Below are 15,780 nucleotides of genomic sequence, written 5' to 3'. Positions count from 1 at the left end.
ACCCTCATGTAGCAGCCGAATACAATAATAAGACATTGGACCGCGAGACGACGGATGCTGCCACGGCTGTCACGTTGCAGGGGTCCCACCATCTGTGAGATGACAGCCTGGGATCCGCGTCTGATACACGACGCTTGTCTCGTTCCTCAGGTGTGCAAGACGAGAATCGTAAGATCCAATAAGCACGTGCAATCGACGTGATGAATCAATTTGGATCTTTGAATATTCCCATAATTCTCGTCATTTTCAACTTTATCAGGCGGGCCCATTCGTCTGTCCCCAACGGAATATATTATGTTCGGGAAAACGATGTGAAATTTTTTATGATTCCTTACCGAGAGATCAAATTCTGTTTACCGTCGAAATATTCCCGTGATCGACGTGGGGCCCTAACGTTCGAGAAGGAAGGGTTCGTAAACCAAAATATAGTCGCCCGATAACTCACCCAAACACCTGCTGTGCCCGTTCCGCTACGAATGCTTAAACAGTCACCAATAAGAGATAGACACGTAGGTGACAGTTTCGTTTGGAGTTTGACGGACAGTATGCATATGCATGATATATATACATACATATATATATATTTATATTTATATATATAAAGCATGGAAAGAGTGAAGGGGACTGCAATTAGTGCTTATATTGACAGTTGCCGACGAGGAGTCAACTTATCGAGTGCAGCTTTCGACTCGGTGCTCGCCAACGATGACCTCGCGACAATAATCGCCCAGTGGTGGATCGGATTGGCTTTAGCGTACGCGAGAATCTAATTTGAGGCGTATAATTATACCACAGCAACAATTCTGAGAGATAATGCTCGACGTGGCGTAAGCTCATAGGATTGCTACGTGTAGAGGTGTATTGCAGGCTGGGTTGGGTCGGGTCGGGCGTTCATGATCCGTTTTGGTATAAGAAGAAGAAGAGGTCCAAACCATAAGGGCCTCCTGCTATTTGTCGTCGGCCCGATCGCAGATAAAAGCCCTAAATGTCAGGCTTATGGCGTTCGGAAGGAGAAAAAGAGATCCCGCCATTCCCGATTCTCCGCAGCTGCTGCTACTCTTCTACACGGCCGGCGTCCTGCGATCCTCATTCTCCCATTTTCTGGCTTGCTCGCGCGATCGATCGATCTGGAAATGGCGTGGTGCGAAGGAGCGGAGGCGACGCCCCTTCTTCTCATCGCCTCTTGGTGAGCTCATTATCCCTCTTGCACCATTTCATTTGCCGTTGCTATGAATGCCCTCCTGTTCTCGTGTCCAGGATCCTTTCCTTTTTCTTGAATCATACGGATCCTAGCAAGGAGAAAGAGAAGTACGTCTGCCTCTCTCTCTCTCTCTCTCTCTCTCTGGCTCGCTCGCGCGATCGATCGATCTGGAAATGGCGTGGTGCGAAGGAGCGGATGCGCCGCCCCGTCTTCTATCGCCTCTGGTGAGCTCATTATCCCTCTCGCTCCAATTTATTTGCCCTTACTATGGATGCCCTCTTCGGTGCTCGTCCCCAGGATCCTTTTCTTTTTTCTTTAATTGCACTATTCCTAACAAGGAGAAAGAGAAATACGTCTCTCTCTCTCTCTCTCTCTCTCTCTCTCTCTCTCTCTGGTTCTCGCGCGATCGATCGTTCTGGATATGGCGTGGTGTGAAAATGAAAGGTGATGGCTACGAAGGAAATAAGGTGTTAATGGCCTGCACCTTCTATTGGATTAATGCATCCTTGTGCCTTTCTCGGAGAAAGCTTTAAAGCCTACTTTACAAATAAACCTGACTATGCTCTTCTCACATTAAACCTTGACACATTTCATTTCGAGATGATAATATCTGTTTCTTTCCGTGTTTGTTGTCCTCTCTTAGCAACCAACCACTCCGTCTGGTAATCTCATGCTCGTCTTATCTCTAGTCACAGCTCACCAACTGGTTCACTGGTCCCTAAGGACCCGAAGTGACATCAGCCTCCTTGCCTTCTCTATGAGGTCTACACATTAGAAGACACGTAGAAATTTTTGGTCCCCACTAAAGGTGCACTTTGATGAACAGAGTCGAAAATGCTATACGTCTTATTTAGAGACGGCAATTGAATCATATGGAATTATCACTTTAACAATATGCAATAGAACTCAAAATGGATGGAGGGAGTGTGTCGACTTTAACTACTTACTTGGGGAGTATCATGCCTAGAAGACACACAAAGGCATCAAACATGTTGACTTGAATTACTCACGTAAAAAGTGCAAGAGACACATAAGGGTGTCGGGACGTGTCAACTTGAACTATTCACGTAGGAAATGTTGGATGTAGGCGATCAATGAGGACATCGTGATATGTCGACTTAAACTACCTACATTGGAAGAGCATTAGACACATAAGACACATGAGAGCATCAAGCATATCTACTTGAACTGCCTATATAGGGAGTGTCGAATACATGAGAGAGATAGCGGGAGGAAATGAGAGGGGTGGAAAGCGAAAGAAATACAGAGGAGGCATCGAGTGTCAAGGAGCCTCAATAGGGACCGTAGCAAAGGAGAGAGAGAGAGATAGAGAGACAGAGAGAGTGAGAGAGTAGCAAACATCATCACTAAAGTGGAAGCAACAGTGAGGAGCTATGGCCGCAGGTGAAGAGGCGTTGGTGATGGCACGGAAAAGTGAGCGGTCGCAAGAATGAGAATAGGGTTTCTCTCCAATGGGCCCGTGACAAGGGTTAGGTAGTGGGACTTGGCTTGTTGAACCATTTGTAATATTTTAGTTCAAGTCAAGTTGAATCGATTTCAATTAGGTTTGCAATTGGCCTAGGCGAGCGCATGAACCGCCCAATGCCTAGGCCCAAGTGCGCTCCTAAGCGGCACCCAATTGAAGATGCTCACTCAACCCCTATTCGAGGCACTTGAGACGCACCTCACTCAAGCACCGAGATGAGCGCCCGAGTTCCTCTTAATATCATTGTCTAGGAAGTACAATAAAGTGACTAAAGTAATATTTAATTATTTTTAAATACAAATAATATCATCAAAGTCCTGAAGTAGGTATTGTTCTTTGGGATACACAAATTCATACCTTGAAGCACAATCGAGAGGTAAATATCATGATCATTATGTTTTATTAATTGGGACAACACATTGAATCCAATCAAAATCTACTCGACATGGCACATCAACTTCCAAGGATGACAAAGAGTCTTCTAAATGTGCTACCGTAGCACATGATACATAACAGGAATATTCTCTCATTAAATCAGTGATTATAAAACTAATACTGCATAAAGTAGCTTTTCGAGTATCTCTTCACTCTGAAGTCAGTGAACTAGACTTCAGTTCTTCAATGAACCACTTCTGCAAAGGGTTTTGCCCTTTGTAGAAGTGGCATATGAGATATAAGATTTGAACGCTTTTTTACCCCTTGTTTGGTAGATAAGTAAAAGATTACCCATTAAATCACTGAAGGAACCTCCCTGATGAACACTATATATTCAACATAAATCTACAGGCATACTTTTCATCTCTTTTGTCTCTCCTCTTACTTCTGATCTGATCTTTTGTCTTTATCACTTTTCTAACCTTTCTTTTGCTTATTTTTCTGTTCATGGTATTCTTTATTATAGTTTCTATTTCGACGGGCCATCGAAAGACAGGTAGTAACGACTTCCCTCGAATCAACATGTCTTGGATATCCATGTTTTGCTTCTTGTTTCTTGAGCTAAAACGATATAATTTGTGTTCCTATGCATTTTGTTGTTAATGATTACGGGGATGTATTCTATGCTAGTCTTTTTGTCTGCTCATATTTTAAGCATTATTTGCCCTCGGTTTGATGGTTCAATTATGATTAATCATTGGAAACATGCTGTCTAGTTGGAGATCGAGCAAGTTATTTGGTAGAAGAGTATTGGAGGGTACAAAGGAAAGCATTCCTTGGACTCCTTTCATCACTCTTAACGTTTGTTGTTGCTATTCTTCTTTTTATCCCTTCTTTTGCAGATATAATAGAACAAAACATACAATCTGTCCATATATGGACATCGAGTGTGGAATATTTTGTACAGTCCATACTCCCATGTGTTTTGCTGCTAATGATGATTAGGGAGGAACTTCCTAAGACAACCGAAATAAAAAGAATTCGGAAGACAATTAAAGCATAGAACTACATTCGTGTTGGACCTAAATTTTCCCCTTTGCTCACTAATAATTGTAAAATGCTCGACTTACGGGGTGACAATGACGCTGAAGTGGTGAAATGGCCTTGCCGATCGTGGTCATTTTTGTCGGGATCATTTCGTCACTTTGGAGTGGTTGTAGTCCTGCAAGATATGCACTTTACAATTTAAAGTGAACAAAAAGAAAAATTGAAATCCAGCCCAATCATGTGGTCCTCTACTCCACTTATCTTAGGAAGTATATCTCTGCCAACTGTCTTTCTCCATTTGTCTTGAAAAGTTTCTCTCCATCATAGGCTTTGAGGATGGGGAGGGATTTTTAACCGAATAAATATACACCACTTGGAGAGAGGGAAGTTGAGGATTATATTAAAAAAAAAAAAGGAAAAAGGAAAGGTGATGACAAATACACAATCTGATCATATATCTGATGATCAGTGTGGTTCATCTTTGATATTTTGTACAGTCTATACTCCTAGGCATTTTATTGTTAATGAATACTGGGATGTATAATAATATGTTAGGCTTTTGTCTGCTACTTTGGAAAATAACTGTTCGTAATATTACAAGCATTACTTCCCTTCAGTTTGATGATTCAATTACGATTAAAATTCGAATATATTGTTGCACAGGCTTCATTTTTAGTGATTAGTGTATACAGATTGATTTTTGTGGCGTTATAATTTCTTCTATTGTTCCACTTTCGAGGTTCTTCTTCAGCTTTTCTCTTTCCCCCCCCCCAAAAAAATCTTTTAGCCCCTCCTTTGGATGTTTTGGAGAGTTGCTAGGGCTTTAACGTGCTGAGATTGTGGGGAATATGTACTGAGCTATAGTTAGTTATAACAAATTTTTATTACCATTTATGTTAATTACTTATGTCGGCTTTGGAATGTGAACCCACTCCTTATGAAAGTGCAAGCAGCAAACGGGAGGGAGGCAAGTGATGAAGGTCATTACCTAATGCTATTCCGATCATAAGTAGCAGCTTTGCTTTGCCATCCTCCCGTTTAGCACCTTCTTTTCATCGTTAAAAAATAAACTAAGAAGAATACTTTTCCTGAGGTGTGTGATGCATGCACTCGCATTTGTGTGATGAGCTAAAAGAAACTCTTGATGCTACTGAACTCAGTCTCGACCTATGAATTATTTGATTTTCATGAACTCCTGATGCTACTCAAAAGCGCACCAAACTCGACGCACTGATGACGAACCTACCCATTTCGTCAAAGCCGAGTTGGTGTGTCATGAACACCACCGGGAATCAAATAATTTGTAGATCAAGAGCAAGAAACTACAAGTATTATAGTAAGGCTTTAGGTTTTAGCTCAGCATACACATACCAACCATCACACGTCTTAGAATTGGTTTTCTGTGTGTTTCATTTATCCTATTGACAAAGAAAATAAGGTATTATCCAAGTGATGGCCTTCAACTTATGATAGCAAGGGATGAGTTGCCTAGAGAGAATGGGGAACATGAGTGTCAATTCAAATGAAAACATTAATGTGGCCGCTAGTTCCCCAAAAATATCATATTGTATTAAATTAGATTCCATAATAGTTGAGATATTCCAAAAGGGATATTTCGAAAATTGATCTGAATCTATCTTTGTTGATTTCGTTTAAAGAAATGAAGGGGAGCATGGTCAGATTTATTTGTAAACTTATAGTCGTCTCTGTGGAAGGGATAATATATATATATATATATATATATCTTAGGTGTCTCGTGCATTTATTGGCATGTTTTGATGCATTTATACATCTTATGCATCTAACATTTTCTATATTGGTGGTTCAAAACTAGCATGTCACAAAGATCTAACACCACTTATTGAAGTAGGTAACAATACTATATAGTTGGTAAGTCAATACATTTTGATGCCCTCCACACATCTTAACCAACATCCCGATACAATTGGTTCAAGTCAATATGTCTTGATATCCTCATGATGTATTTGGCGCCCTTTATACATGTGGTCCTTCGTATGTCTCATGAGCTTGTCACCCTTTATATGGGCAATTCAATTGGATGCTCACCTGTCTTATACTTTTCACATCCCCCTTGCAATTCAAGTAGGCAGGTCGAAACACTCCCATGCAATTCAAGTCAATCATATATTGATGTATCCTGTCTCCCAGTATATGGATTCTCGTTGTGCACTCGTTGAGGAGCAATAGTAACTTCTGGTTACGGGCGACGAACTATTGGATGGTGTTGTGTGATGTTGCCAATGTTGAGAGAAGACTTCCAATAAGAATGATGGGTGGTGGTGGTGTACTTGTTACGTGATGTGGTGGAGCTACATTTAGGTTCTTCGCTTTCATCATTTGCCACTAAAAGCATAGCCCATGGGCTAATATACTATTCACATTCTAAAAATAAAAAAACAAACAAACATTCTTATTGTAAACTTGAATGGAATCAAAAAAGGAATTCCTTTAAGAATTCACCTTAGGGCCGTTGCCACCTTTCGACCCAACAAAGAATGATATCATACCCACGGTGAGTAACCAAGATACAAAGAGGAGAGGAACTTACCAAAACAGCTAGAAGAGAGTCCTCATGATACGTCAGGGTTGGACCTCAGGTTTTGTTCCCCACCTTTTATCCATCTAGAATGGGAGTTGTAACGTGCTCAACTTGTAGAGTGACAAAGGACTCTCAAAGTGGTGAGAGGACCTGACCTCCATGGAGTATCATGTAGGCTAAAAAATGGAAATTGAGGAAGATTGGATATGTTGTGATGATAATTTAGTACTGAAGAATTTGGCATAGATATTAATTTATTGTAAAAGTCTTGATTATGTTTCAATTTTAGGACCTATGTGGATTTAATTTTGATAAGCATTTGTATCTTTTTTATTTAGGGGTAAATCAAATTTCTTAAAGGAATAAATATAATCATCTTAATTTTTTACCTTATTTAAGATGTCATTATTTATCTCCTAATCTGCAAACCCCCCTATTAGGAATTTTATTTCAGTCATTAATATCTATTTCCTACCTGAAACATTCAAAAAAGAATTTATCTATTGTTTTAAATTTAAAAATGAAGAACAGACTGTTGTTGGTGAACCCGGGCAAACTCCTGCCTTCGGGACAGTAACATAAAAACTTAGACCAGGCTGTTGACTACTAACCAAGACCGGCAGCCCACGTAGGTAGGCAGGCAGAGTAAAGCGAACTCTTCTGTACCACCACTTCTAGCCCTCTTCTTGCCCCCTTTCCGTCTCCTTCTCCTCCTCCATCTTCTTCCTCCTCAACGAGCAAACGATGGCGAGCCCGGAGAGACCGCTCCTGGTAAGAGCCATGGGCATGAGGCGGACGTGGGTCTGCCTCTTCCTCCTCGTCTACACCTTCCTCCTCTACTGCTCCTGGAGCCTCCTCCTTTCCATCCGCTCCTGGTACAACACCGCCTCTTCTCACTCCTCCTCCTCCTCCACTTCTCCGACCTACGTTGCCGGGTGGCCGGCGCTGTACGCGTCGGTGCTGTACGGAGGCGTATTCGGGCTACTGGCGATGGGGGCGGCGCTCGCGGTGGCGGTGCCGGCGACGCTGGTCACGTGGATCACCGTGCTAGTGCTGCTCGCCTTCGCGGGGAAGCCGCGGCGGTCTCTGGTCATGGAGGGGCGGCGGATCACCGCCGACATCACCGCCATCGCCCTCAAGATCCTCGTCCGCGAGGGCAACCTCGTCGCCGGCATCTGTGCTACCGTCAGCTTCTTCGCCCTCCTCTTCAGCAGCAGGAGATCAGGGGGAGCAGCAGGAGGAGACCATGATTTGTGAGATCCATCAAAGATCACGGAAGCTTCGTTTCTGTTGTTGCAGTAACTTGTAGATGCTTAGAGAGAGAGAAAGAGGGAGATTACTGGTAAGTAATCGTTGCCGCTGTAATTTTTGACTCTGATGTTTGGAATGATCGATCTGGCTAAGAGACAAACAGCAGTATCATATAGTAATGGCAAATCATATTGGAAGATAACAATGGATGACCATTTCACATATTATCAATTGAGAGCATTTTTTACCGCCTTGAAATCATTATCACCAAGTGATTTCTTGTTCGACAAGGTATTCTCTGGCAAAGCTGATGAACTCGTGCTACATCTCCTCAGTATCTTTGATGTGTGCAACATGTATGCATAGTATATCCAAAATCTATTCAACCAAAAAAATGGTTAGAAACCTGAATCAAAAAGTGGCGAATAATCTCCTCCATCTCTTCCACAAGGCTGATAACTTGCGGAATAAGACAAATATGATCAGTATGGTTGCTGGATAACAATTCCTAAATTTATCTACCCAAATTTTCAACCAAAACAAAGCTTGTTTACCTGAATCATCATGAGATGAATAATCTCCTCCATCTCTTCCACATGGCTGAGAACTCCACAACACTTTAATCAATGTCTCTATTGGAAATGCAAACATCAAATCATCAATATTGTTATTGGATAACAATTCCTTACTTTATCTTATAGCCCATTCTTCTCTCGTTTGAAGCTATTTGCCAAATTCTCAGCGTCAAATGAAGGAAACAAACAAGTCAACTTTGCCCTACGCAAAACTAATATACAGAGTAGAAGAGACTTATCCCTTGCAATTACTGAAACTAACGAATTGGGGCGAAGTTGCATACCGACCGAATAGGAGGGCGCCCACAACTTTTGTATATGAACCACAAAGTTGGCATGTTGAAGATTCTTCCCAAGCCCTTTAAGACCATCAAGTTCATTTGCTTCTTTGCTATTTAATGCTTGGCAAGTCCAAATTTGCTGCATGTCAGATCTCCATCTGTAAATTACAACCTACCAAAAGCTTCAACGGACAAGAATTCCAAAGAATAAAAGTAAAAGAGAACATCCCTAATCCTTTAATATCTGGTAAGATCTGGAAACTGCCACAGCAATCTCAAGAGATTATTCCGCATCAGATCATACATTTCTACCATGAACTGAAGAAAACAAAGTAAAGCTGAAGATTACCTCATCATTTTTTTCTGTATCAACATTGATGTAAATACAATATTACAGACTTTATGCTGTTGTTGACCTAAATAGTGAACTGTACAATCCCACTCAGCCTTCTCTCCAGCAGTGCACCTCAACTCCATTAAACACTACCAACACGTTCTATTAGCAGATCAAATTCATGATTGTACCACAGAAACCCCGAGACCAGAAAAACCATTCTATCAGTAACCTTGCGGGCATCAAATATCACAACGCATGTGATAAGGGAATCAAGAGTCAAAAGCTAACCAATCTGGGATGCTCTGCTCAAGAGAAAGGCCTATTCATGATACCCACAAGAAAATCATCCATGGACTGCTCCGCATTTTAGTTGTTTAGCCTAAAAAACTCCTTATCCAATCTGATTTGCTTAAAGCCATTTCTTCCAGCTCCTTTAGCAGGATTGCACTACAATGTTCTAATCAACGGTTCTTTCAGATGTTGGCACCATAAGATCACATTCTGTGGAAGCCACTGCAGGCATGGACCACACAAACACTGTATATTTTCAGGCTCCACACCGTTTTTCTGATCGATGGTCAAACAGTTTGTCAAGATGGTGTCAGGTAAACCATCATTTGAGGGAGAATCTGAAGCATTAACTTTTGAAGAAGGACAAGGATAAAAACATTACAATCAACAGAAGAAAGAGAGATGGTAACATGGTAAGATTTATCATCATTCTGCTGCATTTGTAAATAATTGGTTAAATGCTCGAGCAGAAGCATTTGAAATTTTCGGTTGCCAAAGACCTTCAAGATCATTCGGTTGTGTTGCATCAGTGGATAATTTTGACCTAACTGAAATTACAAAAAGATCAATTTGTTATGCTGATAATGTCATCTAATTTTGGGATAGTATAATTAAAAATGACACAAGTGACCAACTTGAAACACATATATATTTCTGACTTCTTGTGTGTGGGTGCAATAGGCCATGTAACATCAACTAAACAAACAAACCTAAAAACTATGGCTTTTTATTTAACAGGTTTTGTTTTTTTGTTCCTTTAATCTTCTAGCCATCTTGGGTTATTATAAAATGTATGAATGATTACTGGTAATATTCCTGATACTAAAATCAAAGTATTAACCAACAACATCCCATATTCTGATTGAAGTTTTGAATGGTTTTTAAGTGCCAAAACTATATTAGGCCATGACGCGAAAAAAAAAGGTAAACCTCGAAGCCTCTAAAATGAGATTTGCATACAAAGAAGTATACTATTTTGGTTCAGATAAATACACAATCATTCCCATATTTAACTCCATTTTCAGCCTACCAATTTTAAGGTACGACAATCATACAATGTTCAACTGATCAGCAGGTATATGTGATAAAATGACCAATGCTATGTAGCACATACCAAGGTGGCACAGATTCAGCATATCGGCATGGTAAAACCTGACCTGCCAACTTAGTATTTCGCTGGTTGGCATCCAAGCCGAACTGCACACCCTAATTCAAATCTGTACAACCAAAAGTGTAAGGGAAAAGACTTCTATAAGGGGCTTCTTATTGAAAAATTACATGGAGGTTATTGGCTATTGCTAAAATGAGTTCAGATTCAATATTAAACGCCCACCAGAACTGTACTAACAGAGGAACCTCCATCAACTTTCTGATGCGATTATTGGTAACTTCAGATGATATTGCCCAACCATGCAGCAAATCATCCATTTAAAAAAAAAAACTATTTTCTTTAACAAACATCTTCTTGTAAAACTCTAATGTCCCAGCACATTATCAGCATAATACATGCCAGTAAATGAAGAACCTTACTCGGTTCAATGTTCTCAAATCTAACCTCATTCCTCGATAAAACATGCATAATGAAGAACATGACAATGCCAGAGAGTAAACACCAATAGATCGGTAAAGCCATACCATCCCGTTACCAGCAGAAGAAGAATTAATTTCAAGGATCGTATCACGATTTAAAGAAAATCCATCAGTTTCTGGCACAAAACCCAAATACTTAAAGCATCATTACCACGATTTGAAGAAAATCCATTAGTTTCTGGCACAAAATCCCTAATACTTAAAACATCAGCTACAGCGCCCAATCCTGTGTTCCTTTACCCTTCAAATGACGGGCGTAACAAAAGAGGAAAAACACATACCATGAGATTTTCAGGGGCTATGGAGAAATTAGGCCGGATGATCATCGGATGAGACATCAAAGATTCCATCAAATAATCGATTGAAATCGACAACAAATCGTCAGGCACTCCATCGAATTCAAGATCAAAAGCGAGTAGACGGCGAAAGGAGTTACAATTAACAAAGAAATTCAACAAAATAGGATAAAAAGAAGCGAACATTAATCACCAAATTGCGCTCGTTGAATTGGCCGGCGCTTCCGCCGGACGCGGAAGAGCAATGACACCGAAGACCCAAAAGAACTCCAAACCCTACCCTAAAGATCGCCGAAGCGAGACGAAGAGGTGCGGAGAGACAGATTAGGAAACCTTCCACCACGAGCCCGCTGTTCGATTCCACCGCCCATTTAAACCGCCATCCCCTCTCCCCTTCGAAACGGCAAGTTTGGACGCCACGTGTGCGCTGGGTGATAACTACTAATGTAACGTTCTGTTACAGAGGCTGTAACGGATCGGGAATTCAATTATACGGATCTGTTTTACGAGCGAATTCCCGAAAAATAAAACCTTTCATTTTTTCCTATATCTGCAAAATATTATTTTCGCTATATTCAAAAACATTAAACAGAATCGAAATTGAGATAACCTAATAATCTATCTATTTTTAAATTATTATAGTAACGAATATATATTTTCTATACTGATGTCTTGATTTATTGAAATCGAGTTTGGTTATCTAATTTGGGAGGATTTAAAATAAAAAGGGGATCGAATTTGGATTAGATATGTATTGATGAGAAAGCTATAATGAGAGGCCGACAACTAACCACTGACCACTGACGCTACTGACCATGAATCACGTGGGCTGTGGCAATCATGATTGGGGTAACATGGAAGAGCCATGGCGATCCACTCGTTGGCTCCATCGTTCTCAGAAGCTCCATCGGCATTCTTCGATGGCTTCGTCTCCACCCAACCCCTCCCTCTTCTGCTTCCTCCTCCTCTTCCTCTTGACAGCCGCCGCCGCCGCCGCCGCAACCGTAGCAGCAGCAGCGTGGCCAGAAAGCTTGGAGGTCGGCCTCGGTTCCGAGAGGTCGACCCACCTGCGCGTCTACTTCCACGAGGTCTTCCGGGGGCCCAACGTGACGTCGATCAACGTGGTGAAGGGGAACGGGGACTACCCGAGCGGGTTCGGGAACATCGACATGATCGACGCGGCGCTGCGGACGGACGCCGACGCGAGGTCACGGGTGGTGGGGCGGGCGCAGGGCGTGAGCTTTCACGTGTCACAGGAGGAGGAGGCGCTGCTGATAGAGTTCGTGCTGCTGTTCACCGGGGGGGAGTACGCCGGGAGCACGCTGACGGTGGTGGGGCGGGTGGACGCGGCGGGCAGGGGGGACAGGGCGGTGGTGGGAGGGACCGGGCGGTTCTTGCTCGCCCGGGGGCACATGGTCACGCAGGTGCTCACCTCCTCCGTCGACGGGCTCGTCGCCGTGTACGACATCTATGTGATGCATTACGAGGGCCCTCGCCAAGCTTAGCGTCGTCGTCGTCGTCGCACCGTAGAAGCCTGTAACTGATTGCTTGCCTGCAGCGTCTCAGGCATCCACTGCGGCAGCATTTGACGACTAAATAAAGTAACCGTTCTCTTGGACAGCGTGTCTTATTTACCTAATAATATTTAAAAATAAACAATATTATTTCAATTATAAAACAACCTTACGAATTATTCATTTGATCATCTCGTTGATTTTATTTAGAAAGACAATAAAGAGGAGATTATCTAAATCACAAGAATTATGATTCTCAATCATAAAATTATGGTAACATATCATTTCTCTTAAATCACAAGAAAATCATGATAATATATTTATTTATCTATAAATAATTACACACTGTGAATAAAGATTGATTGTCTTCACTGATCATGGCTTCTTCCTCTCCACGCCATTATTCCGCCCTCTCCTTCTTGTTCCCCCTCTTCTTCACCCTGTTGGCTGCCGCCGTTGCCTCCCCGGTGACGTCGGAGTTCGAACTCGGGCCGCAAAATCGAACTTACTTCCGCGTTTACTTCCACGAGACCTTCATCGGCCCCGACAACACCACCTTGAACGTGGTGAAGTAGAACCGCCCCAATGGCTTCGGCGACGTCTTCGTCTTCGACACGGTGCTGAGGGTCGGCCCCGAGGCAAACTCCACTTACGTCGGGAAGGCGCAGGGAGTGACCTTCGCGGTCTCGCGGCGGGACGTATCGCTGCTGATCCCGCTGTTGTTGGTGTTCACCGAAGGGGAGTTCGCCAACAGCACGCTCACGATAATAGGAAAGATGGACGGGGCCGGCAAGGCGGACCGGGCCATCATCGGAGGGACGGGTCGGTTCCGGTTCGCCTGGGGCAACGCGGTCAGCGAGGTGATCTCCAGCTCGGCCGAGGGGCTCATCGCCGTGTTCGACGTCTACGTCGTCCACCACGCCGGCGTTCGTCCCTATCCGTGAGGACTAATGTAACTGCATGCATGGTTATGATATGAACCAACGATTGAGATCAATAGATGTGATGGAATAGACGATCACGATGGGTTCTTAGTGTCCTTCTTCATGTCTTTATGATGACTGTGGTCGCCTTCCCGCCCGATCTTAAGCTTTGGGCCGAAAACCTAATCCCGTCTCTCTGCTTCCTCTTCGCCCTTGTCTTCCTAACTCGATGCAAGATTGTCAACCAAGGAGATTCTTTGGAGATGCACGTTGACGGTACGAAAAATTTATGGGGCGATGCCACCGATTCATTCGTCGATCATCTTCCTATGTCCTGTAGAAGATGACCTCTGCTTGGGTGCCACGATCTCAACAGTAGCAGTAGTGCAGGTGCAAAGTGGTAGGTGAGGCACAAAGGAGGAAGCGGCGGAGGCAGGAAGAGTCACCTTCTGAAAGGAATCTACGAGCGTCTCCTCTGCTTCAGCCCATGTGGTCGGTCCTTCGGCTCCATCGACAGAGCATGTGGAATCCAAACAAGTCCTCTGTTCCTGAGAGAATCTGCCAAAGCAACCAAACAACAGTTGGGAAGGATATCAACCTAACCCATTACCTCGAGATTCTTAGTTATCAACAAGACATACTGAAGCTTAAAAGACAAAAGACCTCAACTAAGCTGATAGGAAAGAGATTATTCCTCAGAATCACATGATGAAGCTAACAGCACTCCACAAGTTGTGTGAAACAAAGATGAGCAACTCAGAATGAAGGAATATTTGTTCTTCATCTTCATCAAGCTAAAGAAAAGAAAGAACACACAATGGGTTACAATGGACCAAAGGTGAAATAAGCATAAACTTCCTTTTACATGACCTGTTTGACTTGAAATAAATAACAATACCTCCACAAGAATCAGGTCATTTTAGTGGTGTGTTGATCAGCTGAAACATGATAGCAACCTTCACATTCAAAATTTTCTTCTGGAAATCCTATAATATGCGAAAATGCACTGAACATCTAATCAGATAACTTTGATTTTGAAGAAAAGCAGTAGTTTTGAGGTTACAATTAATCCATAAATAACTACATGCAAAATTTAATTGCTTCTTTACGGTGAGTAATCATATGGGTACTTACCATAAGTCCAACTCCATCAACGAAAAATATAATAAATTTAAATAATCAGTGACAAATACGACAAAAAAAAAAGAGAAAAAAAAACATGTTGTGAACTTTCCATTTATGTACTTTAGTGAAAGACTTCCACCTCCATAAGGTGAAGAGATCTTGCAGTTGTTTTGGTAGGCTATAACAAATGACACTTTGATTACACATTGGCCGAAAGGCCTGTTAATTGCTCAAAGGAGCAGAGTTATGACATTCGAATCACATTTGTCCCTAGATGTATAGAAGAATTTGGTCACCACAGTCCTAGAATTTAATTAATAATGCAAAACATAAAAAAAGAAAACAAGACTTCGAAATAAAACCTGAATTCGTAATACAAGCTCATGTATTTAATTAAAACATAGCAGATGTATTGTTGACTTGAAAGAAGATACAACTTTGAAACCAAAAGCTTTACAGGGTAGTTGATAAAAGCTAACCAGAAAGCCTTAGAAAGTGCAAGCCAAGATAACACTCAATTTCAGCTGGCTTTTTGAAATCATTCTCTAATACTTAAATCGGAAAATTGAAGTATTACCTTTGATCATCGGCTGCAGTTACCATAGAGAACCACTTGCATGTTTAGTCGCTGCATCTCGATCTCCATATGTTCATCTGCTAAACTACAATTCATAACATCTGAAGTCAAGATATCAAGATAGATGTGCTCTTCACAAGGCACCCAAAATAATACAGATGGAAGGTATAAATGCAGAATCGGCGACTGAGAGGACAATAACAAATTATACATTTTAAGAGAAGTAAAATGAAGCAAACCATTAAATGACTGTAGAAAAAGTCACAAAATATAGAAAAGAGCTTCACTAGAAGCGATAATAGAGACATCCTAAAACATGAGGTCAATAGAGGATACAATCCATAAGGAACT

General features: G+C 41.9%; 4 protein-coding genes across 6 annotated transcripts; 3 read left to right on the top strand and 1 right to left on the bottom strand.

Annotated features, from left to right (window-relative positions):
* Positions 1-7,152: 7,152 nt before the first annotated feature.
* LOC135614729 (uncharacterized) lies at positions 7,153-12,106 on the bottom strand. 3 transcript variants are annotated; one of them, XR_010487683.1, is made up of 5 exons: positions 9,126-12,106; positions 8,780-8,934; positions 8,475-8,552; positions 8,169-8,298; positions 7,153-8,068 (listed from the first exon to the last, which is right to left on the bottom strand). XR_010487683.1 is itself a non-coding variant. In XM_065112390.1 (4 exons), the coding sequence occupies exons 1-4, from the start codon at positions 9,251-9,253 to the stop codon at positions 8,252-8,254; spliced, it is 408 nt and encodes a 135-aa protein (XP_064968462.1). In that variant the 5' UTR covers positions 9,254-12,106; the 3' UTR covers positions 7,153-8,251. The 3 variants fall into 3 exon arrangements, 1 of the variants encoding a protein (XP_064968462.1); XR_010487682.1 differs by having other exon boundaries at positions 7,153-8,064; XM_065112390.1 differs by having other exon boundaries at positions 7,153-8,298.
* LOC135614728 (uncharacterized) lies at positions 7,414-8,080 on the top strand. Its single transcript, XM_065112389.1, has one exon. The coding sequence runs from the start codon at positions 7,414-7,416 to the stop codon at positions 7,924-7,926; it is 513 nt and encodes a 170-aa protein (XP_064968461.1). The 3' UTR covers positions 7,927-8,080.
* On the top strand, positions 12,103-12,908 carry LOC103987618 (pterocarpan synthase 1-like). Its single transcript, XM_009405967.3, has one exon. It carries the CDS (start codon positions 12,106-12,108, stop codon positions 12,793-12,795), a length of 690 nt encoding a protein of 229 aa, XP_009404242.3. The 5' UTR covers positions 12,103-12,105; the 3' UTR covers positions 12,796-12,908.
* Positions 12,909-13,181: 273 nt separating this feature from the next.
* On the top strand, positions 13,182-13,748 carry LOC135613833 (pterocarpan synthase 1-like). Its single transcript, XM_065110853.1, has 2 exons — positions 13,182-13,271; positions 13,380-13,748. Exons 1-2 carry the CDS (start codon positions 13,182-13,184, stop codon positions 13,746-13,748), a joined length of 459 nt encoding a protein of 152 aa, XP_064966925.1.
* The last annotated feature ends 2,032 nt before the right edge of the window (positions 13,749-15,780 follow it).

Source organism: Musa acuminata, chromosome BXJ2-6 (assembly GCF_036884655.1).
Source record: "Musa acuminata AAA Group cultivar baxijiao chromosome BXJ2-6, Cavendish_Baxijiao_AAA, whole genome shotgun sequence".
Classification (NCBI taxonomy): Eukaryota; Viridiplantae; Streptophyta; class Magnoliopsida; order Zingiberales; family Musaceae; genus Musa; species Musa acuminata.
The sequence above is the reverse complement of the archived record's forward strand: the minus strand, read 5'-3'. Positions and strand labels throughout refer to the sequence as shown.